This window comes from Salvelinus namaycush, chromosome 5 (genome assembly GCF_016432855.1).
Source record: "Salvelinus namaycush isolate Seneca chromosome 5, SaNama_1.0, whole genome shotgun sequence".
NCBI classification, from domain to species: Eukaryota; Metazoa; Chordata; class Actinopteri; order Salmoniformes; family Salmonidae; genus Salvelinus; species Salvelinus namaycush.
The window spans coordinates 52,334,405-52,361,510 of record NC_052311.1 but is presented as its reverse complement, the minus strand read 5'-3'; the positions used below and the strand labels follow the sequence as shown (position 1 = coordinate 52,361,510).

At 42.8% G+C, this 27,106-nt stretch overlaps 1 protein-coding gene across 8 annotated transcripts; it reads left to right on the top strand.

Moving 5' to 3' along the window:
• Window positions 1–472: 472 nt before the first annotated feature.
• On the top strand, window positions 473–26,946 carry LOC120048459 (tropomyosin alpha-3 chain-like). Of its 8 annotated transcripts, none has more exons than XM_038994440.1 (9): window positions 473–586; window positions 1,684–1,809; window positions 12,143–12,276; window positions 12,716–12,833; window positions 12,997–13,067; window positions 14,507–14,582; window positions 17,001–17,063; window positions 17,178–17,247; window positions 25,446–26,946. In XM_038994440.1, the coding sequence occupies exons 1-9, from the start codon at window positions 473–475 to the stop codon at window positions 25,526–25,528; spliced, it is 855 nt and encodes a 284-aa protein (XP_038850368.1). In that variant the 3' UTR covers window positions 25,529–26,946. The 8 variants fall into 8 exon arrangements, with proteins under 8 accessions (XP_038850368.1, XP_038850367.1, XP_038850374.1 ...); XM_038994439.1 differs by lacking the exon at window positions 14,507–14,582 and adding an exon at window positions 13,716–13,791; XM_038994446.1 differs by lacking the exon at window positions 25,446–26,946 and adding an exon at window positions 17,405–17,487 and having other exon boundaries at window positions 1,684–1,785; window positions 12,245–12,276.
• The last annotated feature ends 160 nt before the right edge of the window (window positions 26,947–27,106 follow it).

Here is a 27,106-nt window from a genome sequence, read left to right as displayed (position 1 = left end):
GAAACATTTATTAGTAGTAGTTGATATTTGGGGGTGGACTTCAAGAGGGGATGTTTCATGTCCATAGTAGCAATAACAGTGTGTGTGTTTGTTTGTGTAAGAGAGATAGTTAGAGTGGGAACACATTGTGCATGTGTGTGTCAGAGAGAAAGTGTGTGTGAGTGTTTGAGATAGATTTTGACAGACACACAGAGTTGAATAATAGGTTTATAAGGCCTTGGTCAGAGGAGGAGCCTTAAAATAGATTAGAGGAGTGGCATCGGAGGTGGGAGTCGCCAACCTTTCCACCAAATATAAAACCACCCACCCTATGATAGTCTGAGTTTGGCCTCTTTCTTTTCACCCCTTTCTCTGTCCGTCCATCTCTCTCCCTATCTCCTTCTGGGCTCCAACTCATCCTCCTTGAGCCTTTCTCCAGAAAGACATCCACGTTTACTTATTCGCCTCGTGAGCCTAACCAAACACAGGCAATATGGAGGCCATCAAGAAGAAGATGCTGATGCTGAAGATGGATAAGGAGACTGCTCTGGAAGCGGCTGACCAGTCCGAGATTGACAAAAAGGCAGCTGAGGATAAGAGCAAGCAGGTGGGGACACCTAGCCTAGCTTAGCCTAGTATTCTCAGTATAATTCTAGTTAGTAAGTAATTAGGTGATTCTAACTCATACACAGTTGATTAACTTTGCTAACACAAGTAAGCCAACAATTGCTAACAATAAATAACACAAATTATAATAATTATTCTTCAAGCTAATATATGTTATGGCATATACCATATTTATTAACTATGTGTATGTTTTTTTTAAATTCAATGATAACAATATTTAGGAAGTTCAAGGCGGAGTTGTTTGAAGAATGCAAACAAATAATCTTGGTATTTCTACCGAAACGTGGGAAAAAATATCAAAATGACAAATCCAAGTTTGACAGCCAGGAGCCTGTATAAAGGCCTAAACTTAATTGACAGATAGTCAGAGGAAAAGACAAAGAGAGACATTATATCCGGATCCTAAAGTGATTATCATGTTCCAGAGAGCTCCATAATCTATATTAAGACCGTGCGTGTGGGTATTCTTCTTGACAGTGACAGCTGTCCTCCTGTCCCCAAGTTGGAATTCAACATTAGGGTTGGGAACAACGACAAGGACAGACAATAGTTTTCCACAGCAGTCCAGGGACGAAGGCTGAGAGCCTGGGGATATTAATACCCACAAGGCATTGACACTGTAACCCCTCAACACATTCATTCGGCTACTCATACTTGTGGATGTTTGGGATCAATTGCTCATCAAAAGCGACCAATCATTATACATAACATTCCAAAAGAGTCTTGTTCACTAAGTAATGAACCGAAGCCCGAAATATGTGCTACCTAACATGATTGTTTGCTCTAATCTCCCAATAACTTCAATGAATGGTTTTGTACTATGGAAATATGTTTTCGGAAACATTATGATGTTGACCTCTCCTTCTCACATCTTCCTACTGTATGTGTGGTTTTTTCCACTCTATAGCCTGGTCTTCACACATCTTGGCTTGTCTTACTCTTGAGTTTCTTCCCTTTAACCATCCTCTCAAACTGTATCTCTCCCTCGCTCAATTGTCCTCTCCATCTCCTCTCTTTCTGCCTGTTTGTCTCTCTCTTTCCCACTCCTCCCTGTCCGTTGTTCTTTCCCTCCGTCAGCATGACGATGCGTTGATCCAGATGCAGAAGAAGCTGAAGGGCACTGAGGATGAGCTGGACAAATATTCTGAGGCCTTGAAGGATGCCCAGGAGAAGCTGGAGGTTGCAGACAAGAAAGCTGCAGATGTAAGTTCCGTTGGGACACCAAACAGCACACCACACAAACTTCCCTCTCACACCCACACATACAAACAAGGCCTCTCTTCCCATCATATCAGTTTCCACACACACAGGTCAACCCGTCAGGCCCACACCCTTTCTCTACCTTATTTTGATCCCTCTCTTCCTACCTGTCCCATGATAATGATGAAATGGTTTTGTCAGGGAAACACTCCCCTGATATAGCACGTCCATCTGGCACACAAATAATTTGCCTTCTTATGGCAAAGCCCTGAGAAGGCTCTCCCATGCCAAAATACCATGGGGTTTAAAACAGGAGAGGTCAGAATGTTGGGGGCAGAGGAAAGGGGGGGGGGGGGGGGGGGGAGGGGTGCAAAGGCCATGTCTACACAGACACTGTCATAGGGCGCATTCGTAAATTGTGCAAGAGTGCAAAATAACTGACGAATTTACGAATGCTCAACACACATTGAATATGGTCGGTGTCAGTAAACATCGGCAAAAAAGTTTAATACAATTTTTGCCAGCAGCACAGTTACAGTCACAAACGCTCTGGATAACATGAAAACAGCCAAACCAGCTCTGCTAGGGCAAGTAAAATGGTCAGAGTGAGGTGTTCTCTCATTTATGTCTGGAAGTAGCTAGCAAGCTAGCTAACTAGCCAGTTAGCTTGGGTGCTTGAATGCCATTGTGAGGTCAGAACGCTCAGATCAACCCTACTCTTCGGCCAGAGACACTCCGAGAGCGAAATGCTCTGAATTTACGAACGGACAATCTGACAACGCTCTGAATTTATGAATGCCCAGAGCGCACTCTGAGTGCTCTTTGGCACTCCAGAGTGAATTTACAAATGCACCCATAGAGACAATGCTGTTAAACCCCGCTGCTGGTCCATACCATGTGGTAGATAGGCCCTGAAGAAGAAAAGCAGTAAGAGACCTTGAGAGGAACCAGAATCCTCAGTGAGGATAAAGATAACACAACATCTATGCCCTGGCTCGTGTGGCATCTCAGACAATCTAATGGCATAGTGTCATGACTTGTGGTCTCAGTTGCCAGGACAGAATATCCCTTCAGTCTTTAGTTAGTTTCGAGGGACAGAGCCACAACAAGACACTAGTGAGGCAGGAGACATCCACAGTCAGGTGGAGAGATCTATATGTACTGCAGGGGCCATTACAAACCCTGTGTGTGGCATTCTGTAACCACACAACACAAAGCAAAATGGCCATCCAGGGTCAGCCATAACATATATACTGTTCCCCCTCCTCCCCTACCAACCGGCAAGCACCACCCCCTGTAGTGGCATTTTGGTGCAAAGCCTCTCGGCATCCAAGAGGGGGTGAAATTGATTTAGACAGGGTGTCACTCTGCATAGCCAGCTGGCTACAAGCCCCCCCCCCACGCACACAATGGGGGATTAGCGCTAATAGTGTCGCCATGTCACTGCTGTTATCACTCCTGTCATCATTGTGTTCCCGGTGACTAAGGAGAGTGTAGTTCGGGACGATTAATATCGTTACACCTTAAAACTACTCAGGTTCAAATGTCATTGACACTCCCAGACTGGTGTAATCCACTGTGGAGTCCTGGGGTGTCCGCTGCTCCTTTACTGAGGATTAGGGACACGTTTCAATTGATTGGCTTGCTCTTTGTTGAGATAATCTTTCCTGGAACATTGTATTGGGAGACGTGTGGGTGGCACACATTACTTTCTCTTCTAATGGAGTTGCTAGCATTTCCTGACCCTTAATTAAATGTCAAGAGACATAAGAAACAAGCAAGAGATCAACTGCAGTCTTTTTGACATTGCACTGTCTGGTGGTTAGAGTTACAAAGACAGATCAAAAGAACTCATCCAGTATCCAATTATCATTTGATTATTTAATTGATTTAAATCATAACTTACATTCAAAATAAAATGCAACGCCACTCGTGATTCATATGCCCCCCCCAAAAAACTGAACCAGTACCTGAGCTTGATGAGATGATGAATATGACAAGATCTCCTCTGATGCCTAGGATCCTTCAATTTAAAGTCACATTAACCAGCTCTGAAAACGTTATAATGTCAAAATATGTTCGGTACTCACCAAAATATGACGTTTTGCAGAGCAACTATCGTCATTACTGCCGTTACGCACGGTATGTACTTCCAAAAAAGGTTAAAATAAAGATAAAATAAATGATTTTTTGGGATACAGTAGCGCTGCTGGATCAGTGCATGGCAGCAATGAGTGATTTTATTGCAGGTGCCGAAGATGGATTTGGCGCATGCGAACTTGGTAAAAAACAATAGATCATTTTTATTCAGACCTTTTTTGGAAGCACATACTGTGTCTCCTCAAGCCCAGTTACTGGTTCAGCCAAAGACTGGCTATTATGTGTAACCATGGGGACATCTAGTGGTTTGACAAGCCATTCTCAAGTCCACATACAACTTGACATATGCACTTGTCAATGAACATCACCCATGGACCATGGTGCACATTTCTGGATACATGGGGTGAAAAGAGTAGTAATATGCAATTTAAGCCATCTCACACCTATTGAATACCATGGAATGAATCTTTACATACACTAAAACCATCACGTACAACATTTATATCATGCAAGATGTGTCACCTGAGCATGGGCTAAAAGCAGGGGTCTCAAGCCAACACATTTCACAATTAGACAGAGCATTACACGGCAGTATAAATCTTCTTTTGCTAAATAAAACCACTCACTGCTCTCCAGTCGAAATAATGGCCTGGCCAGCTGGTATATGCAGCTTTGACAGATGGCCCTGTGAGCTGAGGGCAGCCACCCAAGAGTGCCTGGAAGAGATGGGGCATGACAAACCACTGCAGACAGGACCTAGACCTATAGTGACAAAAGTAATACATGAAAAATCAAGATATTGCTCCAGATGAACCGTATTGTTATCCACTGGCCACACTGGTTGAATCAACGTTGTTTTCATGTCATTTCAAAGAAATTACGTTCAACCAACGTGGAATAGATAGACTTTAAATTGACGTCTGTGCCCAATATGTTGGTTGCAGCCTGGTCTCATAGACTAGACGTAGTATACTAAATGTAAATCCAAGGCTCTGAAATTAGTATGATATGTTACATTTGGTAGGGTTACATAAGACAGATAGTTGCTTATGGCAAAAACTAAATTAAGGTGGTTGCGAGATCAAATCTCATCACAGACAACTTTATAATTTGAGCTAATTAGTAACTTTTCAACTACTTTGCAACTACTTAGCATGTTAGCTAACTCTTCCCCTAACCTTACACCTTTTAGCTAACCCTTCCCCTAACCCTTTTAGCTAACTCTTCCCCTAACCTTAACCCTTTTAGCTAATCCTTCCCCTAACCTTTACCCTTTAACCTAACTCCCAAACTTATCCATAACCCAGTAGCCTAGCTAACGTTAGCCAGCTACCTAACATTAGCCACCTAGCTAGAATTTGTAACATAACATACGTTTTGCTAATTCGTAACATATTGTACTTTTTGAAAATTCACAACATATTGTATGTTTTGCAAATTCGAAACATTAACACTTTTTTCAAATTCTTACCATATTTTAAATTTTGCTAATTCGTAACATGTAATACAAATTGTAATTCGGAACATATCATGCGAAATGGGTGATGGGCATCCATAAATTAATACATACCATACGAAACATAACATTTCATCCACCCTAGTCATAGACTGTTCTCTCTGCTACCGCACGGCAAGCGATACCGGAGCGCCAAGTCTAGGTCCAAGCGGCTTCTAAACAGCTTCTATACCCCCAAGCCATAAGACTACTGAACATCTAATCAAATGGCTACCCAGACTCTTTGCATTGCCACCCCCCTCTTTTACACCGCTGCTATTCTCTGTTGTTTTCATCTATGCATAGTCACTTTAATAACTCTACCTACATGTACATATTACCCCAACTAACTGGTGCCCCCGCACATTGACTCTGTACCGGTACCCCCTGTATATAGTCTCACTATTGTTATTTTACTGCTGCTCTTTAATTACTTGTTACTTTTATTTCTTAATCTTATCCATATTTTTTTTAACTGCATTGTTGGTTAGGGGCTCGTAAGTAAGCATTTCACTGTAAGGTCTACACCTGTTGTATTCGCTGCATGTGACCAATTAACATTTTTAATGTATGTCTCGGATTTACGTACATAATAATACGAAATATTCTGAGACCAGGTTGAGCTACTAGCTAGCTCTAAATATGACAATTTATTGGTTTACTGTTTCATTCTCTTTGCGTTTGAGAATTTTATTGCATTATCATTTGGTTAAAATCAAAATTATCCAGGTGGCGGGAATATATAAGGCGTCAGTTCCCCTTTGACAGGGCGGAGTAGACCGGAAGCGTGCTGTCTGCTGAAATAAGGAAGAGAAGGAGCCAACCGTCTTCTTTGCACAGATTTCCTCCAAATTCTTAGCAATTTGCTTATTCATTTTCAATAGACAACTGGAACAACCGTCCATACATTTTGCTTAAAAGGAAAATCCTACTTGTATTCATCTTGTTGGAACTGCCTTTCGAACCTATAACATAACATTTACTTTAGCCGCTAGCTAGCTAACGACGCTGTCTGTCCATCGACACATCGAGGTGAAAACTTTGGTTTACAGTTTTTAGGCTAGTCTAATTGATTCATTCGGCATAGTTATCAATCGAACTACTTGGGAGTTACATTTTTATGCACATTACATTTGTCTGCCGGTAAGAATTAATCTAGACTATAAAGACTTCCTACAGTGTTGAGTAACGTTAGATTGAAAGAAACGAAGCTCTGTTCTAATTTCCAGTTTGGACTCGTTGGCGGGGCGTTGGTTTGTCTGTTCGGGCAAACATCGCATCGGGAACGACGTTTGCCAGCTTGCAACCAATCCAACTGGAACGACTAACGTTAGCATCCTGCACGAGCTAGTTATTAGAAACGCGTTTTCAATCTTTGTAAATTAGCTAGCAAACTAAATCAACGTCAGAAAATGGCCAATAGCATCGAGGCAGTGAAGCGAAAAATTAAAGTTTTGCAGCAACAAGCGGATGAAGCCGAGGAAAGAGCTGAGACTTTGCAAAGACAGGTTGAAGAGGAGAAGCGGTCAAGGGAACAGGTAACGTTGAAATAACCTTCCGGCGTCTGCCAACGTTAGGCCTTGAATAATCTAGGTGCTAGGTACACGTTTTAGCTAGGTAGCTAGATGCATTGATTTGTGATGCTATGGCAACTTTACAGTACCGTTTGAACTGAACCCCCTAGCCAGTTGGCTGGATAGCTACCGTTAGCACCTCTTTTTTTGCTGGCTCAGTCCAATAGCCTCATTGGAGGTGAAAGAAATGTGACAAATTCCTGCTAAATCAGCTAGCTGGAGTTGGGCGTCCTCATAGAGAGGTAGACTCATCGTGGATATAACCAGTTTTAGCATGGCCATTGTGTCAATTTGGGTGGGGTTTCCTATGGGTTGGGAGAAATCAGCTAATGATCAGCGCATTGTATTCATATTGGGTGCGATGGTTTGTAAATGGATTTAAGCTATAACAGCCATCTAGAGGCCACAATAAATGAATGAGACAATATTTGGTCCAGGACTCCAGCACTGCAGGTGGCGGTAAACCACCAGTATTGGCTTTCCATTTTTTTTTTTAAGACAAGAAAAGTGCCTGAAAGTGGATTTGGTTTCAATAGATAAATAAAAAAACTTGAACTAGGCAAGTCAGTTAAGAACAAATTGTTAATTACAATTTTGTTGGTAAACTAGGGTTGTGACCTTTCTCACTACTAAATAAGGGACAAAAGGTGGTGGTGTGCCACGGCGGTGTGGGTATGGTGTTGTGTGAATGAATATAGTGTATGTTCTTATTCAATTGGAAATGCAAAAACAAATTATATTCCATTTAGTCTTTACTAAAACTGTATCATTATGTAAACTTTTGTGAATAAACCTCAAATAAATAATCAAAGAAATCACAATTTGGACCTTTACAGCAAGAAATAACATTTCAAATGCGAAAGAGGGGCATGAGTCACTCACCAAGTCTGCTTTTTCCATGGATATTTTTTGCTGCTCTTGACTGATTTAAAGCAGTCCTTTTGCATAGCCAGAGAAGTCCTTACATGACAAGTCAGTTCACAGATATTTGAAGTTCATTTTTGATCAGCTCTGTGCTGCATCTGTTTCGTGAGTCTGACCATTGAATGGTCATCAGAGAGAAAATCCGCTCTACAAAGGCATTTGAGCTTTGCACACTAAGGACAAATGAGACAATCCTGAACATGTTGATCAAGTTGGCTTTCCCTAGGTTTTGGAAAACTGCCACCCACTTCTCACTGGTGGATTTTGTGGTGTCCTGTCTGGCTTTGTGTATTTCCTCCCAGCTAGCACAAAACTCTTCATAGTTGGTCCATACTGACTGTCTCTGTCATTTTGAGGGCAACTACCACCTGCTCCAGGTCAGTGAAGGAGAGTTCCTCATAGAAGCAGATCGGTTTCAGTTTCACCATTACATTTTCTGGTGAGAAATCAAACCACTTGTCAATGTATGTAATGACAGTGTCGTAGAACTTCAAAGTCCTGTTGCTGCTTGGACCTTTGTGCTGACAATTGTTTGTCCCATCAGCTGCTTGGACTGGTATTCAAAAAAGCTGTCCTGTTTCTGCTGAAGCATCTTCATTTTGGACTTCCTCCAAAGTTGACATTGGCATTATCTGCTGCATATGCTGTGATGTGTCAAATGTCCAGTTCATGCTTTTCCAGACAGTTCATCAGAGCTTGATGTATGCCATTTGCAGTTTCATCACTGTCTTCATAAAAGTCAAGTAACTTGCACTGCACTCCATCAGACAGAGAAATATCTCACACACACTGGAAACATGTTTCTATTCCCTTGTTTATGGCATCGCTGAGAAATACACGGGCTCACCTTTGGTCGGGGACAGATCATCCAAAATATCCTGCACAGTCTTTGGTCATAAAACATTAATTGTAATCATCTCAGCTTTTGTTCTTCCCAAGCACCGTTGAGCTTAACAAGACAACCGGTGTTGTAGCTGAGTCCGTGTTTAAACGTATGGTACACATACAAGGCTTCACTTGCTGCGATTTGTCATTTTCCGCAGTAGACGTCACGAAAAATGCACCAATATTGCTAGCACCTTTAGCAAGCGTGGCCGCCTTGTGCATTTCTGTGGATGCATTCTGAGTTAGCTCATTGTCCCCTCCATGGCCAATTGAGAATTCCCGATGGCATAAAGCACAGAAAGCGTTCAAGTCACCACTGACAGCCTTAACCCACGTCTTTTTTGCTTCCTGTTTGTTGCTGCGCAGTCTTTTATTTTTTGCAGGTTTATCCATATTTCCTTGATTTGCCAAACTGACTGAACAACAGCAATTACTTTGCAGAATTTGGCGTGTTTACGCTATACTGTGATTGGATGAATATACGGGACAAGGGAGGTCCCGTATGGGACAAAGCAATTTAGTCCAATATTAGGGACATCCCGGCTAATACGGGACAGTTGGCAACCCTATTAAAACAACCAACCCGTCTATGGCGCCGCAGATGTAGCATGGCACCGATACAAAGATGGGTCCTCGATCCATCTCTATGGGTGTCCTGCATTTCCAATTGTCTTAAGAATAATTGTACCCAAGGTCTTTGTCTTTCATTGATTGGATATGTTTTATTTGTGCAACGCTAATTCCAAGATGAATGTTGGTCAAATGCTTTGAATAGTTTGTATTTCAGTTGTCCCTGTATTTCCCCATTCACTGCAATTTCAAACATTTGCCCCCTAGGCTTGGCCCTCAACAAATTGCCAAATTCCTCCTCTCTAAGCTCACTAGTAGCTAGTGATGTAAGCGCCTGAGTTGCCACACAGTGCAACATGTATTGTGGATTTATGGCGCACTTCTTTGGCCCAGGCCCCAGTTGTAATTCTATGGTTAATTTGGTCACACGCAGATGATACAAGCATGTCTATGTTTCGTATGGTTTTCTCCTTTCATCCCATGATTAAACTCCTACAAGACATGCATGCTCTCACTGTGCTCAGTGTCTTTTTCAAGGAGATACACAAGTGCTACTGTTATTTGGAGCAAAACAAATCCAACACAGGAACTGATTGGATATAAACGGCTATTCCAGAGCAATTGACTGAAAGAAATGGCCTACACAGTGGACAGTCATTTTTCAATGAGAGCGTCTCTTGTTCAACGGTTAAACTCTAGCACAGAGGCCCGTGTTGGAAGCGGGTGAGACAGAGCGCGAGGCTCCTGTGGAGTCATTCTATTATGGTGCACAGGAAGTGTGGTTGACAACTGATTGTGGTGGGGCTTTTTTTGCAGCTGCTGTCAGAGGAAATGACAACTGACGACTAAAAAAAAATGTTGGTTATGAGTCGCGTGTGTGTGTCTTACCTAGAGGAAGACAACCTGAAAATGAATGTTTGGCCCTTCTCCCACAGAATAAATCATCAGGCCTAGTCTGGAGGAGTTATGTTGTAACATTCCACCTGTCTGACTCAGCCTTCTGGAAGTCAACAGTATTCAGAAATGCTACTATTCTTCTACATGAGCTCTTCTGAAGACTCGGATCATGTTGCATCTTGGTCATAAGGTGTACAAACACTAAACACCACCAAGCTAACTAGAGACACCTCATTCTCAGGTCTAGAGCTGAAATGTCTCTGCGCTACAGCGTTCTCCATAGAGGAATTTGAAGATGCATACGCATGCTCCTCACTTCCAATAATCTAGAATGGTATATTAACTCATACACCCACCACCATTGCTACAGAATACCACCTCCAGAATGTGCTTGGTCAGACCGGAAGAAGCTAACTAATAGCACTCTTGTCTTTGGTGACAGAAAGCTATTTCAAGGGTGTGAGGGGGTGCCAATTTGCATATCTCTATGGCGCTGGCCGACGTTGGCGAGAGGCCCATTCCTCGTGAAGACTGTCAAACACGTGCATGCCAGTGCCATGGCAACCGGTTTGACTGTGCTCCGAAGTCGTTCTTTCATGCAGCCACAGCAGGTTGCCTGTGGTTGTTGTGTGTGTGTAGTAGGGGTAGTTAAAGTGTTGCCGTATACATCTACATCTGAAAGGTGCTGTGCTTTCGTTGCTTTATGCTCCCCTTCTGTTTTCAGTTTGGTGGTCTGTGTCTCAATATTGCAGCGTTAGATTACATGGTTTTCATTTGACAGATGGTCTTACCCAAAGCCATAGAGGAGAGCTTGTGGTTTCAACCTAAATGCTTCTGATACTCTTTGCTGACATGATTCCATGGCCGTCATGCTAGCGTCTCCTGGGCAGTATTTGTAAACAGTGGCAGCAGCATCATGGCGCCCAGCTCTATAGTCAGTCAAACGCTTTACCCATTTCTGATTTGTCTCATCCACATTTACTAGATGGTAAATGCATATAATTTAGCAACTGAACATGGAGGTATTACAAGTAACAGACTGTCCTAATCCTCAATGTGCTTCACAGTATATACTGAGCTGTGTCAGTGTTGGCCTCCTTCTGGTCCATCTTCTGATCTGGCCATCTGGTTGTGGCTATCTAAGGCTTAATAAGCCTCCTCTCCTTCTCTCACTGCTCTTTGTCTTCTGCTCTCTCTCTCTGACACCGCATTATTCCTCTGCTTCAAGGCATGGAGAGTGAGAACAGCCAGGCTACTCTCTACACAAGGCACTAAAACATTTATTCACTCCAAGTGCTTTAACCTTTCCCTCATCCGTCTCAGTGCATTTTCTCTCTCCCTTGTTTTTCCATACCTGACCCACCCAGGGTAGGCAGCACAGTCATCTAGGCTGGTGTGCCCAATTAGTGCCATTCATGGACATGGAGACCACTGGCATGTCTAACCCATACACCAGCACATCAGTCGGGGAGAGATTCGCTGTGTGCGTTTAGTGTATCCAACTCTTATGGTGATGAAATGTGACGGGTTGGTGTCCATTAAAGACTCTGCGAGCACACACTTTCCCTACTCTGTTCCAGTTCAGTGGAGAGTGCTGCTTCTTTCTCTCTCTCTCACCCACACATACAGGCTGAGGGAGAGGTGTATCCTTTAACAGGCCTGTGTGTGTGTGTCTTTGTATAACTGCTGGTTGTTATGTCATAGTAACTCTCACTCTACCAGTGTGTTATGTGATTGTAGGCTACATCTATAATCCTTCTCTATATCAAAGTTTGAGGTGGTGTGAAATATGTCCTTATCATTTAAAGGTACCGGTATGTCATAATGTGGTGTCTCAAATGGTATTTGTGAGCTTATGGTGTACAATAATAACCTCTCTGTCCCCATCCAGGCTGAGGCTGAGGTGGCCTCTCTGAACAGGCGTATCCAGCTGGTTGAGGAGGAGTTGGACAGGGCCCAGGAGAGACTGGCCACCGCTCTGCAGAAACTGGAGGAGGCAGAGAAAGCTGCAGATGAGAGCGAGAGGTGTGTGTTTGTCTTTTGGAGGTGGGGCGGTGTTCTCAGTCTTCACCGGGTCACGCCACTTCCTGTTGTGGGGCAAGGTCATTGGTGGGTGTGAGCTGGAATTAGCCTATTTGAGGGTGTACCCTGTGGATAATGAACAGGTTTGTCTATATATGCTAGGACACTTTCTCACGCACACTGCCCCCTGACATCTTTGCATCAGTGCCCCTCAGATCTGGCCTGCATTATAGGGTCCTGACACCACATATCAGCAGAAGAGGGGAGCTGTGGAGGTAGTTCGCCACCAGACTATACAGAGAGATGTGCTCACCTGTTTCTCTCCTATAGTATTTCCTCTGCAGAAAGCTAAGGCCTGCAATACACTGTGTAATATGGTAATTAAGGCCAAAACACTTTTTTGACACTCATGCCTACCTCTCTCTACCTCTCTCTCTCTCAGGGGTATGAAGGTGATTGAGAACAGGGCCTCCAAGGATGAGGAGAAGATGGAGATGCAGGAGATCCAGCTGAAGGAGGCCAAGCACATTGCTGAGGAGGCCGACCGCAAGTATGAGGAGGTGAGCTGATCAGACCCCCCCAACACACGGTCACACATCTAGAACAAGGCTCTGATGTGGCTTCTGAAGAAGTCTTGGACCGTGCATCACCATTTATGTTCTCTCTTTCTCTTGCTCTTATCAAATGTTTCACTTCCTTTTCTCTCTGCCTCTACCCCTACAGGTGGCTCGTAAGCTGGTGATCATTGAGGGTGATCTGGAGCGTACAGAGGAGAGGGCGGAGCTGGCCGAGGGGTGAGCCGCTTTCTCACATACTTAATCAGTCTCCCTGTACCTTTCCGTTAGTCGTACACTGCATCGGCTTAAGCTTGTAGCAGAACACATAAAAACACCCACCAGTTCCCTCACTCTTACACTGCAGAAGTACGTTTAAAGCCACAATGGGTTTCAGCCACACCTTTTGCATGGCGTTACTTAACTGGCCCCAACGGCTTTGCACGACGCGTTCGCTCGTCACAGTAGGAACTGCACACCCACTTTTGTCACTTTTTACTTGTTTTGGAGATTTGTTACTAAACGGTAAACTGGAGGTGTATCTGCTGCGTTTACTATGCAACAGAACGATACTGTTACTTTTGTAATTAGCTGTAATAGGAAATATGTATTCAAATGTCTGCTAGCACTACCTTGGACTAGCACGTTATCATTAGTGTAAAAGTGGGAATGCTGTAACAGTACCATGACAATATCCAATCTGTTCTCCCCCTCTCCCCATATGTATGTGCCTGTTGTGTGTGCATGTGTCCTGGGTTTACCATACCGACATGTCGGTTACCATTTTCTCTTTCCCCTCTATCTTGTCTTTCTCTGTCCTTGTCTTTTTCTCTCTTTCTGCATGCGCTTCTGTGTCATGTGACCCTCCCCCCTCCCACTCACTAACAGCAACGCCCGGAGGTTGGAGGAGCAGCTGAGAGGTTTCGACCAGTCACTGAAGAGCCTGCAGGCCTCTGAGGACAAGGTACCCCCCCCCCTTTCTCACTGTTCTTACCAACTACAGGACACCGAATGGTGCCTTATGGGGACCCTCGAAGGGTCTGACTGGGGTCTTCATTTCAGACATCCATAAACACGACCCTCTGAACCTGGTTTGTGAGGACCAGGAATGCACATAGGGATTTGCAGTCCTCCTACCCTCGCTAACATAAATTCCCGCGTTCATCTGGCTGCATGACTGACTGCTGTAATTGTATAGCTGCTGCCTCCGCGATCCTTTCCCCTTCTCATGTGTGCTCCTTTTCACTTCTCTCAAACGCTCTGCATACCATCCGCATGAATTTACCCGACCTACAGGCGCTCCGTATTCCAAGTTTACTAAGAGTATTTGACCGCAAACATTTTCCCTTGGTTTATCAGGGATTTCTATAAGTCTATGCTTTGTATTGTTGAGATATGATTTAGTTTGTAGCAGAATGGCTGTGGTCTGGGTCCCATTCCTCCGAGGTTAAAGTCCATGCCTTTCTCTCCTCGTTTTTCTCTTTGTAAATCTCTCCGTCTGTTTTGTCTCTACCCCCACCCTCTAATTCCCCTGTTCATTGTTACATGTCTTTTCCTTGCCCCTCACCTTATCCATTGACCTTTGTCCTCATTTCCCTCTTCTATCCACCCTCATCCCCCTATTCCCAAACCCTGGCAAAACCCCAAATGAACCGCAAAAAAACAAAATAATACTGCAGCAAATGCGCCGAGTTGGAGGAGGAGCTGAAAAATGTCAGCAATAACTTAAAGTCCCTGGAAGCCCAAGCTGAGAAGGTAGGAGGGAGGGGAAACCCTGCATGCTTTTTGAACTGAACGTAACTGCACCCAGGCCAGTCTTGGAGACAACTACAGGTCCATTGACCACCTAAAACCCTCCAAAGCCTTATTGAACTGAAATGAGTGTTGCTGGTGAATTTCTTTAACTACAATATGATGACCATAACCCTGAATTTGAAATGTTTGGTTTCCTTTTAAGAAGAGTTAAACTTAGTATTCTGTAATGTTTTAATAAGCATGTGTACTGGTATATACTACATAATGCTTGACTTTAGTCTATAATGTCATGTGTAATCAACTTACTTAATTTATCAAATTAGAGGCAGACCTGTTTGCCTTGTAACAATGTCTGGGTTTGCATCCTGCCCACAGCCTCAGCAAGTCAGTTGTTTCAGACATCTCCCAGAACTTGGCTTGGTTCCTGCTCATATAACCACATGCATGTGCAACATAAGCTGATCTCTGTTTGGATGAACCGACCAATCAAACTGCCAGCATTACAAATTCCCAAGCAACAACGAAGTTAGACATTAGATTGTCTGGAATGTAGAGAGACAAGTACTCTAACGGCTCTAGAAGGCTTGCCAACCCTGAGGAAATTCCAGCCCCATGTTCCAGACACACAGATGTTCTCTCCTGTTGCCATTTAAAAGGTGGAATGAGGAAGTACATACAAGCAGGCATCAAAACCAGCTCACCAGGGACTCTTTCCTCCATCCTGAAAATTCACTCCTCTCTCCCATCTGAAGGGGCCCAGGACTGGTTCTAACTAAGGCGTTTCAGGGCATGGAGAGAGTCTGCATGGTGGTTGTCTGCTGTGGTGTAATCCTTAAACTCTTCTAGATTAGAGGCCACACCCTGACTTTGCAGCTGCAAGAATGCAAACCCCCACCTCCCTTAAACCCCCCCTCCCTAGGGTGATGACACGACTGCACAACACCAGTGCTCTGTAGCTTAGAGAAAGAGGCCTTTTCAGCAAACTCCCATTGCCAAACGAGTGTCTGCCAATGATGTCATCCGACGAGAGACGCCGGTTTTGTTTTCATTCTTCTCCCACCCAAACTCTAGCTACATTTGAAGCTGCACAGATAGAAAAACGGTCCATCTCGAAACTCCCCAGGCATGTTGAGTCACACTCAGTCTACACACCTCTCCCTCATTCTCTCAAAAGATTCACAGCTTGATGAGCCCAAGCACTGTTGCAGCTCAGTCCGCACAAAGGTGGTAGCGAAGATATTTATAACCAACCCAAGATAGTTAATCTGTGTCATTTACAGTGGGAGCAAATTAAGCATAGTGGGTAGAACAAGCAAGGAGGTAGGCCAAGCACGAGCTAGCGAGTTCCTATTGGTGCTTTGAAGCATATTTCCATTAGGGAACGCCTTCGCTGAAGTGCGTGTGTGCACAAACTGAATTCGACCTTGCACTCCTAAACAAAACAACAACAAAAAATGCCAAAACTTTGGCAAAGCGTCAGGTCTATGAAACTTAGTGCACTGTCTTTAACAGATTCTAGATTTGGGAACTGAAATGTCAGCCCACCTTCACCTAGTTCCATCCTCTCACTACCCGTGACTGGACTTCCTCTCGCCACCATATTTTGTGGTGAGAACATTCTAAACGGGTAGCCCCGTGACATGTCTGGGTTACCCCTTCTGTCTGGAGTTTCGATTACAAACTCATAGTACAGCAGCCACATTTAAAAGCTTATGACCAGACTAAGTACTCAAAAGAGATGAGGAATAATAAGTATCAGTTTCTCCTAATTGTAGGCCAACCCCCTTCCCAGAGGGTTTCTTTGCAGGTCAGTATCTGTTTCTCATTAGTCGCAGATGTCCCCTCCGCCACCCTCTTATTTTATTTTTTGATATATTGCATAGCACACATCTGCTAGAGGCTTCCAAATGGCACAGTGGTCAAAGGCACTGCATCTCAGTGCTAGAGGCGTCACTACAGAGCCTGGTTCAATTCCAGGCTGTATCACAACTATCCGTGATTCGGAGTCCCATAGGGCGGCGCACAATTGGCCCGGCGTCGTTAGGGTTTGGCCAGGTTAGGCCGTAATTGTAAATAAGAATTTGTTAACTGACTTGCCTAGTTAAATAAAGAGGTGGAAAGATGTTAGGTAGAGACAGTTAAATGGAGTGTTGTACGTCCTAGATAAGCCTGCCGGGTACTTCTGATAGCTGAAAACACATTTGAATTATTGTTTTAAGCTTTGTCATTTTCTTGTCGCTCTGGCTCCACTAATGTGCAGCGGTGATTCGACTCTTTCTACTACATGACACAAGAATCCTGGCTGTTCTATGAACGCTCTGTTGTGCTGTCCTGAATAAGCCTGAGTACTCCCTAGTGTTCCCAACGTGTGATTCTCTGATTGGCTTTTCTTTCTTCCTCCCCTTTTGTCCCCTACAGTACTCCCAGAAAGAGGACAAGTACGAGGAGGAGATCAAGATCCTGACTGACAAACTCAAAGAGGTGAGATTCCCTGGAAACACCTATCATGAAGCTCTGAATGGATGACTGATGCTGTGATATGTGCCTGTATTGCTGTGGTGGGGGGTTTAATAAACTTGTGTTACTTTCCCATAGGCTGAAACCCGTGCTGAGTTTGCTGAGAGATCAGTGGCCAAACTGGAAAAGACCATTGATGACCTGGAAGGTAAGACTCTCACTCGCCACATTGTTGCAATTCACAGTACTGTTATAAACTGTACTCTCCTGCCTGTGTCCTCTCTCTGGCTTTGTCTTGTACACCAAAGGGGGATGGAGAGCATCTCTCCTCATCCCTTTCTCCTCTCCCCTCTGTGCGCCCACAGATGAGCTCTATGCACAGAAATTGAAGTACAAAGCCATTAGTGAGGAGTTGGACCATGCCCTCAATGACATGACCTCCATGTAAATACTCATTTAGATGCCTGTTGTGGTGTGGGTTGAACTGGAGTGTGCTATCGTGTGTTAATAACAGTATGATTCAGTAACAGTATGCCGACTGTCATAAGAGGATGGAACAAGTTGAGTTGCTAGGGAACTATTGTAGTGGAATGTGCTCTGGTAGCCTTTGGCTGTTTGTGCTGGAAAATGTATTGAGGCATAGCCTACCATGTACACACACTTCCATGCATCTACACCCATGCACACATTCCATTTTATTCTGACTAGGGATAGGCACATTGTAGATATAAGTATACGGTAGCTACAGGTAAATCTGCAGTGGTAGAAGAACGTATCCTGAGACCTTGAGCTTTCCCCTTTTTTCTTCACCCACTTCTGCAATGTAATGGATGTGAGCGGTCACCTTGGCAACGGCACAACACAAGGCACGAACACTGATACTTTATGTAGATATGGCTCACATGCTGTCACAGGCCTACTTATCCACATGTAAATGTGGACACAAGTTATCTTTTTATGGATATCAATGCGTTTGACTAGTCTAGCTCAGGGATTCCATTTGGAACTATTGAGTTGCAGCTCGTGTGTATGTTGGGCGATTTCGTTCAGTCTAATTCCGTTACAAGTTTGAGTATCCCGGTGTTCTACTGTAATACACTTAAAGGACAATTCCACCACTTTTTAACATTCATCTCCAGCACCAAACCGGTGTCTACATATGTGAAAACAGCGTGTTTCTATGATCTGTGGTTATAAAAAGATCTTTAAAAAATTATTCTTATCACAGGGTAGGGTTAGTAAAAAACACCAGTGAGTTTCTAGCCCAACAGAGGGTATTTGCTTGCTCTCCACATCACCGTGAATCTCATTGTTTGAAAATCACTTAACTTTAACATTTTGAACAACTTAAATGTGCTGCCTTCACATGTTGACACTGGTATTGTGCTGGAGATTATAAAAACCAGGCTGAAAAATGGAGTTGCCCTTCAACTCCGGTCACGCTTGGTGTGTTTTGGATTTGCATGGATTGCAGGTTTGCTGTGAGTTTACACCCCATGACGACAATAACCATGGTGTGTCAGTATTATTTTGAAGTGTTAAATTGCCATTGCTCCGTCTCTATTTCAGATAAATTGGACTCGTTAGATTTCTGGAAAAGCCAATACACTCTGAATTCAGTCTGCCTGAACTGCCACAACGGTTGCGTGCTCTCTCCCTCTTCTCCCCCCTTTCCTTTTTAGATAGAAAGAACCATACCCTCCTCCTAGTCACCAGTGCCTGTCTCTCCCTTTCCCTCTGGACCTTTCTCTCTCATCTCCCTTTGTCATTGGCCCAGTTGCGGCCAGCACGCTGGCTGAGTTTCTGGGTTACTGCCTTTTTTATTGTCCATCTGTCTGGACTCCTTTCCTATCTGTACTACACTGCTCGCTCTGACACTCATGTTCACACTCTGTATTTGTGACTGTCTCTCTGTACCTAATGAAGATGGGGAAAAGAATGCCATGGCTTTTGTCTCGTTTCACTGCTTTTTGGCTGTCCACACTGTCTGGGTTTCATTGGTTACACTCCACTTTGCTTTTTGGCATGGTTTTGCATCACCAAAGGTGGATCAGTATCTGCAAACCCCCCTCCCTGAAAATAAGTGAGTAGGTGGAGGTATTTTGAGCAAGAAAATGTTATCACAGCCATTAATGTGGGCACAGTAAGTACTTGAAATCGTTATGAATGAATGTTTGGCTAGATTTTGCTGCATTTCTTGAATTTGGACTAAAGGCATAACACCCTCCGACACGCATACATTTTTGAAATATGTCCTGGTGATCACTCAAAGGAGATCCAGTCTTGTGTAATCCTAGATTACAGGTGTGGAACAGACCCTTACCTTTCTCTCACATGTTCACCCTTCTGAGTCACGTCTGCTAAAGTGACCCAAAAGAGGAAAGCTCAAAACAGATTTGCAGGTGAATTATTATTGAAACTGTGCAAATATTGTATTTTTCATGTGACCTGGCGTCAGGAACGTTACTGCACGTTTATTTGAAGATAAATTCACTCATCCTTGTTACTGAAATGGAAAAGCCTATAATAGTGACTACCTCAGTCAGTGTTGGTATTCAAAACACAGTTAGTATCAGTACACACAGCATTGTCATTGTACAGCTAATGCTACAGTAAGTAGTTTGACAAGATGCCTAAAATTGACTATTCAATGACATCAAAATGACATGCCTGTGGTTGCACAAAATGAGTCGAATGAGCAGTGACTTGTCATAATGCAAGATATTAACTTGGTAATTATTGACTAAAGTCTACTGAATTCATTACACAGCCTTTATTACAACCTTACGTTTGCTATCTTGACACCATAGCATAATTATAGCCAAAAAATCACAATATTCAGTGGTGCCATTTTGTATAAAGGTACTAGTGAGATTTTTTAAATGAAGACCAATGAATTAATTGTTTTAAAAGTTATTCTTAACATCTGCAGTTTGAACAATTAGTCACCCCACTACTGTTTTGGTGAAGGGATGAGGCTGGGCCTCCCGAGTGGCGCCACTAGAGATCCTGGTTAGAGTCCACAGGCTGTCGCAGCGACCGGGAGATCCATGGGGCGGCGCACAATTGGCCCAGCGTCGTCCAGGTTATGGGGAGGGTTTGGCCTGCAGGGATGTCCTTGTCCCATCGCGCACTAGCGACTCCTGTGGTGGGCTGGGCGCATGCATGCTGACACGGTTGCCAGGTGTACGGTGTTTCCTCCGACACATTGGTGCGGCTGGCTTCCGGGTAAGCGGGCATTGTCAAGAAGCAGTGCGGCTTGGCTGGGTCGTGTTTCGGAGGATGCACGATCTTCGCCTCTCCCGAGTCCCATCGCTGCAACTCCTGTACGGACAAGACTAACTACCAATTTGGATACCACGAAATTGGGGAGAAAAATAGGTAATAATAAAATATAGGGGTGAGGCTGGAGAAATGCAACCACTTTCAGAATCATAATACAGAGCGATGGACGTTAGGACTGGCCATCCATGATATAAAAATCATAGTTTTAACCCTGTTTTGAGGCTTTACAGTGGTTATTTACAATGCCATTGTTTACAAAAAATGGCATAAAACATGCTTATATTTTGGGTTCTGTTGAGGTACGCCAGCTGTACTACGCTCACGAGGCATTCATAAGTTATGTTCTTCAAGAATCAATAGGTTTAGCCTATCAATTTTAAGTTAAAAAAAAAATGTATGTTGAAATTGCAGATTGACAGTTTAATGCTTATTCTAACATTGTCATAAAGTCTTGGTATATCAATATCATCCACTCAACTGTAAAATAAAGTTGTGTATCAAATTTCCCTGAAATGGCAGGTAACCTAAATGGTGTCGTAAATGTATATTAGTCAACTTTTTGTCGTTTTTTTTTGTTGTAGACAATGTAAGTACATTATTACCAAATGATTTATGTTTCCATTCAGGGGAGAAAGACTGCCCCCCCCCCTCTCTCATTTAAGCAACAGAAGTTAAAGGCTGACTGCGGTACTGCAGGGATTGTTAGCAGAAAACAGGATCCCCCACTTATAGTAATGGAAAAGTCAATCTTTGTGTAAATAATAAATCATGGTACCAATAATTGCTTCTAATACACCAGATGTATGTCCTTGAACCGTTTTTACAAAAAATATATTTTTATTTAAAAATCGCACGCAGGATAATTTAGCTGCTAATGGCAGCTTGCAGTACCCTGGTCGGCCTTCGACTTGAGTTACTCAATGGGGGGCAGCACTGAGCTAGCCTGTTTTTCAATGAGATGCCATCTTAACCGACTTCATTTGACTTCGATGCGCTATTGAGTCTTCACAGAAATGTATGTTTTCACGTGATTGATAGCTTTGTCTTTTTTTTCTTTCTTTTTTTTCTTTAACCTTTTATTTAACCAGGTAGGCTAGATGAGAACAAGTTCTCATTTGCAACTGCGACCTGGCCAATATGAAGCAAAGCAGTTCGACACAACACCACAGAGTTACACATGGAATAAACAAACATACAGAAAAAGCCTATATACAGCATGTGCAAATGAGGTAGGGCAATAAATAGGCCATAGTGGCGAAGTAATTACAATATAGCAATTAAACACTGGAATGGTAGATGTGCAGAAGATGAATGTGCATGCATGTACCAGTCAAACGTTTGGGCACATATACTCATTCCAGGGTTTTTCTTTATTTTTACTATTTTCTACGTTGTAGGATAATAGTGAAGACATCAGATCTATGAAATAACACATGGAATCATGTAGTAACCAAAAAAGTGTTAATCAAAATATATTTGAGATTCTTGCCTTGACAGCTTTGCACACTCTTGGCATTCTCTCAACCAGCTTCACCTGGAATAATTTTCCAACCGTCTTGAAGGAGTTCCCACATGCTGAGCACTTGTTGGCTGCTTTTCCTTCAGTCTGTGATCCAACTCATCCCAAACCATCTCAATTGAGTTGAGGTTGGGAGATTGTGGAGGCCAGGTCATCTGATGCAGCACTCATCACTCTCCTTGGTAAAATAGCCCTTACACAGCCTGGTGGTGTGTTAGGTCATTGTCCTGTTGAAAAACAAATGATAGTCCCACAAGCGCAAACCAGATGGGATGGCAAATCATTAAACATTCCCTTCCTGTGGCGGCCCTCATGAGCCAGTTTCATAGGGCTTGATGGTTTTTGCGACTGCACTTGAATTTCTTGCAATTCTCCGGATTGACTGACCTTCATGTCTTAAAGTAATGGACTGTCATTTCTCTTTGCTTATTTGAGCTGTTCTTGCCATAATATGGACTTGATCTTTTACAAAATAGGGCTGTCTTCTGTATACCACCCCTACCTTGTCACAACACAACTGATTGGCTCAAACACGTTAAGAAGGAAATAAATTCCACAAATTACCTTTAACAATTTAACCGTTTAATTGAAACGCATTCCAGGTGACTACCTCATGAAGCTGGTTGAGAGAATGCCAGGAGTGTGCAACGGGTGGCTACTTTGAAGAATCTCAAATAATATATATTTTGATTACTTCATGATTCCATATGTGTTATTTCGTAGTTTTGATGTCTTAACTACTATTGTACAATGTAGAAAAATAAAGAAACCCTTGAATGAGTAGATGTGTCAACTTTTGACTGGTAGTATGTATGTAGTCATTGTTTCCATCTAGTGCACCATGACTGTGCTACTGCTAGTTAAAAATCTAAATAAGGTGGCTACAGAAATTTAAGCAGAAGCTGGCTGAGTTAATACATTGATAGCTGACTTTGCTAAGATGCTTTTAAATATATTTTTCTTATTCAAGCTAGCTAAGATTATGGCTCTTTCCCGTTTAATAAACAAAGTTTAGGCAACGTTGGCTAGTAAATTACCGATCTAAAGTTGTGATGAATACCAAAAAAGCTACCTGTTGAGAAACCTAGAGATAATAGCCATACCAGCATATCAACCAATATGCTGTTAAGTGGTCATATACAGTTGAAGTTTACATACACCTTAGCCAAATACATGTCAACTCAGTTTTTCACAATTCCGGACATTTAATCTTAGTAAAAATTCCTTGTCTTAGGTCAGTTAGGATCACCACGTTATTTTAAGAATGTGAAATGTCAGAATAATAGTAAAGTGATTTATTTCAGCTTTTATTTCTTTCTTCACATTCCCAGTGGGTCAGAAGTTTACATACACTCAATTAGTATTTGGTAGCATTGCCTTTTTAAATTGTTTAAATGTTTCGGATAGCCTTCCACAAGCTTCCCACAATAAGTTGGGTGAATTTTGGCCCTTCCTTCTGACAGAGCTGGTGTAACTGAGTCAGGTTTGTAGGCCTCCTTGCTCGCACACGCCTTTTCAGTTCTGCCCACACATTTTCTATGGGATTGAGGTCAGGGCTTTGTGATGGCCACTCCAATACCTTTACCTTGTTGTCCTTAAGCCATTTTGCCACAACTTTGGAAATATGCTTGGGGTCATTGTCCATTTGGAAGACCCATTTGCGACCAAGCTTTAACTTTGACTGATGTCTTGATGTTGCTTTAATATATCCACAATTTTCCTCCCTCATGATGCCATCTATTTTGTGAAGTGCACCAGTCCCTCCTGCAACAAAGCACCCCCACAACATGATGCTGCCGCCCCCGTGCTTCACAGTTGGAATGGTGTTCTTCGGCTTGCAAGCCTCCCCTTTCTTCCTCCAAACATAACAATGGTCATTATGGCCAAACAGTTCTATTTTTGTTTCATCAGACCAGATGACATTTCTCCTAAAAGTACGATCTTTGTCCCCATGTACAGTTGCAAACCGTAGTCTGGCTTTTTTATGTCCGTTTTGGAGCAGTGGCTTCTTCCTTGCTGAGCGGCCTTTCAGGTTGTCGAAATAGGACTCGTTTTACTGTGGATATATATACTTTTATACCTGTTTCCTCCAGCATCTTGACAAGGTCCTTTGCTGTTGTTCTGGGATTTATTTTCACTTTTCGCACCATCTCTAGGAGACAGAATGCGTCTCCTTCCTGAGCGGTATGACGGCTGCGTGGTCCCATGGTGTTTATACTTGCATAATATTGTTTGTACAGATGAACGTGGTACCTTCAGCCTTTTGGAAATTGCTCTCAAGGATGAACCAGACTTGTGGAGGTCTACAATTTTATTTTATTTTTTGAGTTCTTGGCTGATTTTCATTTGATTTTCCCATGATGTCAAGCACAGAGGCACTGAGTTTGTAGGTCTTGAAATACATCCACAGGTACACCTCCTCCAATTGACTCAAATGATGTCAATTAGCCCATCAGAAGCTTCTAAAGCCAAGACATAATTTTCTGGAATTTTCCAAGCTGTTTAAAAGCACAGTCGACTTAGTGTATGTAAGCTTCTGACCCACTGGAATTGTGATACAGTGAAATAATCTCTCTGTAAACAATTGTTGGAAGGAGTTACTTATGTCATGCACAAAGTAGATGCCCTAACTGACTTGCCAAAACTATAGTTTGTTAACAAGAAACTTGTGGAGTGGTTGAAAAACGAGTTTGAATGACTCCAACCTTAGTATATGTAAACGTCCGACTTCAACTGTAAATATAACACTTGCTGTCCCATGCAGGCAGTACAAAACTAAACCTGTTCATAGCGAGCAAAATAAAACCCCACTACTGTTGTACTTTCTTACTCTAGCACTTGGACTTGTTTCCTTTACTAGCACTGACTTTGCTGATGGCTGCTTTGAGGAAAGTTTTTACTGACTGACATGTGGTTATTGTACTTCACTACCTTAAGTTGACAGGCCTGACTACTATATTGCTTTCCTGTCTGGTCTACCCAAGAAAGCCATTGGTCAACTGCAAAACATAGACTGCTGCAGCACGGGTACTGACCAAGACCAGACTGAGAGCCCACATTACCCTGGTTTTTGTTCTACAGATTACGTCTTACATATTTGGTTCTGTCACTATATAGAGATGTTGTATTCAAATGTTATGGTTTGGTCTAAGTTCCCCTTTTGAGGTACTGCTAGAATTACCAGGAAGCATTTTCTGATATCTGTTGACCCCTGGTATTAAGGGGGATCTCCAACTTCAATATTTGACCAGGTGCTATACTGTCTTGTGGAGTTGCAGAAGATGATGTAGGACATCTATTGTCAGCTACAGTTGAACTCATTCCTTGTTTATCCTGCTAAATGACTTAAATGTAAAATCCTTGACAATTTTTATGTATGTGATTTATTGTTTTCAAAGTAGTCATGTACTGATTTGACGCTGTCAGGAGGTTTTGTCATGTGGATTGACATGGTTTAGCCCATGGTGTTGCTCCACTATAGTGTAGTAGACTTCTTACAAAACTCAAACACCACTTTAACATCTCAATGTCTTGCCTCCTACGTCCTCATCTCACCACCAGGAGGATCCTTAGCTTACCTTCATTCTTTGTGTGATTTACAGATGCGCTAGCCAACGCCAAGGAGGAGAATGTCAACATTCATGCCACCCTGGACAAGACCCTGGAGGACCTTAACAGCTTCTGAGTGGCTACTGGAGCTGCGGCATGGCCCCTCCACCACCACCTCTTACTGCTCCACCCCCTCACCTCTGGCCCCGTCTCTGTCTGTGCTGGCTGACTGTTTAGTGGGGGGGGGGGGTTAATTGTTTTTGGTGAAGGTAGCACTTTCTTCAGTCCACACCTAGCCAAACGTTTCTCCCCAGTAGACCAAATGGCTGACCGCCTCTCCCACATTCCACCCCAGTATCTGCAGATGCTCTCCTGATAAGCATCCCCTTTTTTTTGTAGCCTCTTCATAGCATTCTTTTTAGTCTTAAAAGGGCAACATTTACTCAAGCACCCACATCTTAAGTGTTTCACAGGTTTCTAATATTCACATTCCAGCTTAGGTGTGTGATTTGTGTGTTTGAGGCCATTCCTATGATCTTTCTTTGGATGCTAGCTGTTTAGCCGTAAGCGTTTAAATACAATGAGGCGCTTCTCTCCTGTTCTGATAAGAACCCTTGTTAAGGGGATATTTGGTGTCCACTGGGACACATGGTGGCGAGGGTAAAAACTCTTACCTACTTATGTCTCCCTTTTGGAATGGGACCACCATTTGATCATTAACTTTCCCTCTGTTATCCCCATCTGAACCACTTGCCCTACCAACATATCGCCTCAAACTCTTGTCCCCCTCTAACCACTCACCTTCTGCTGGAACATCCTTACACAAGCACTGCTTTTCTACTGTGCCAATGCCCAGAGGGTCCACAACTGTGCTACCTTTTTGTCAAGGATTTTGTGTTCATTTACAATTATGGGCTGGGGGATTAACATGTTTTTCTTATAAGGGAGAAGTGTTTTGTTTAGTTGCATGACATTTGTGTATTTGTTTTTTTATCTGAAGTCATTTTCCAAAAAGGGCCATTGTCACAAGTTACTGTAAACTGAATGGTTTTTTTCTTCCAGTTTACTCCTTCCCCCCAAGATCAGGAAATTGAATTGTGAATGAGTCGTAGGTCATTGAAGGGATATAAATGTCATATAGCTTCAGACAGAATTGGATGCAGATATTCTAGCCAATTGCAGCCTTAGTCCTCTAAGCTAATTGTTATTTTTCCAATAAGATGATGTAGGGGAGGGGTGTGATCAGCCAATCACTACGCATTCCACTGCCAAAATGGAAGCATAGGGGCCAATGAATAGGGAGAAGGGACACAAGGGTATTATCTAAACTTCTTATCAGTATAGACTATTAAACAATGTTTTTCTGCAAATTTAAGTGAACTGCAAACCTTATTAATAAAGAAATAAACTTGATGCAATCCTTTACTTTTTAACTGGAACTTTTCACTCGATGCTATGGGTGTAAACATTGTTACCAGTAATGTTTTGATTGTAATAATCACGACACAAATGGACACAATTTAAATAAATAAAGAACCATGATTTGTATTGACATTCCAATTTTATTGGATTTTTTTCCCCTTCAGTTTGACACCACTCAATCTAGGTGCTGCTCCCTCCATGTCTACTTTAAAATGTTTTATGAACTAACACTTACCCTGCTATTAGAACATTGATCATGTCTAGTACATTTTAATTATGTTGAATGGGTGTG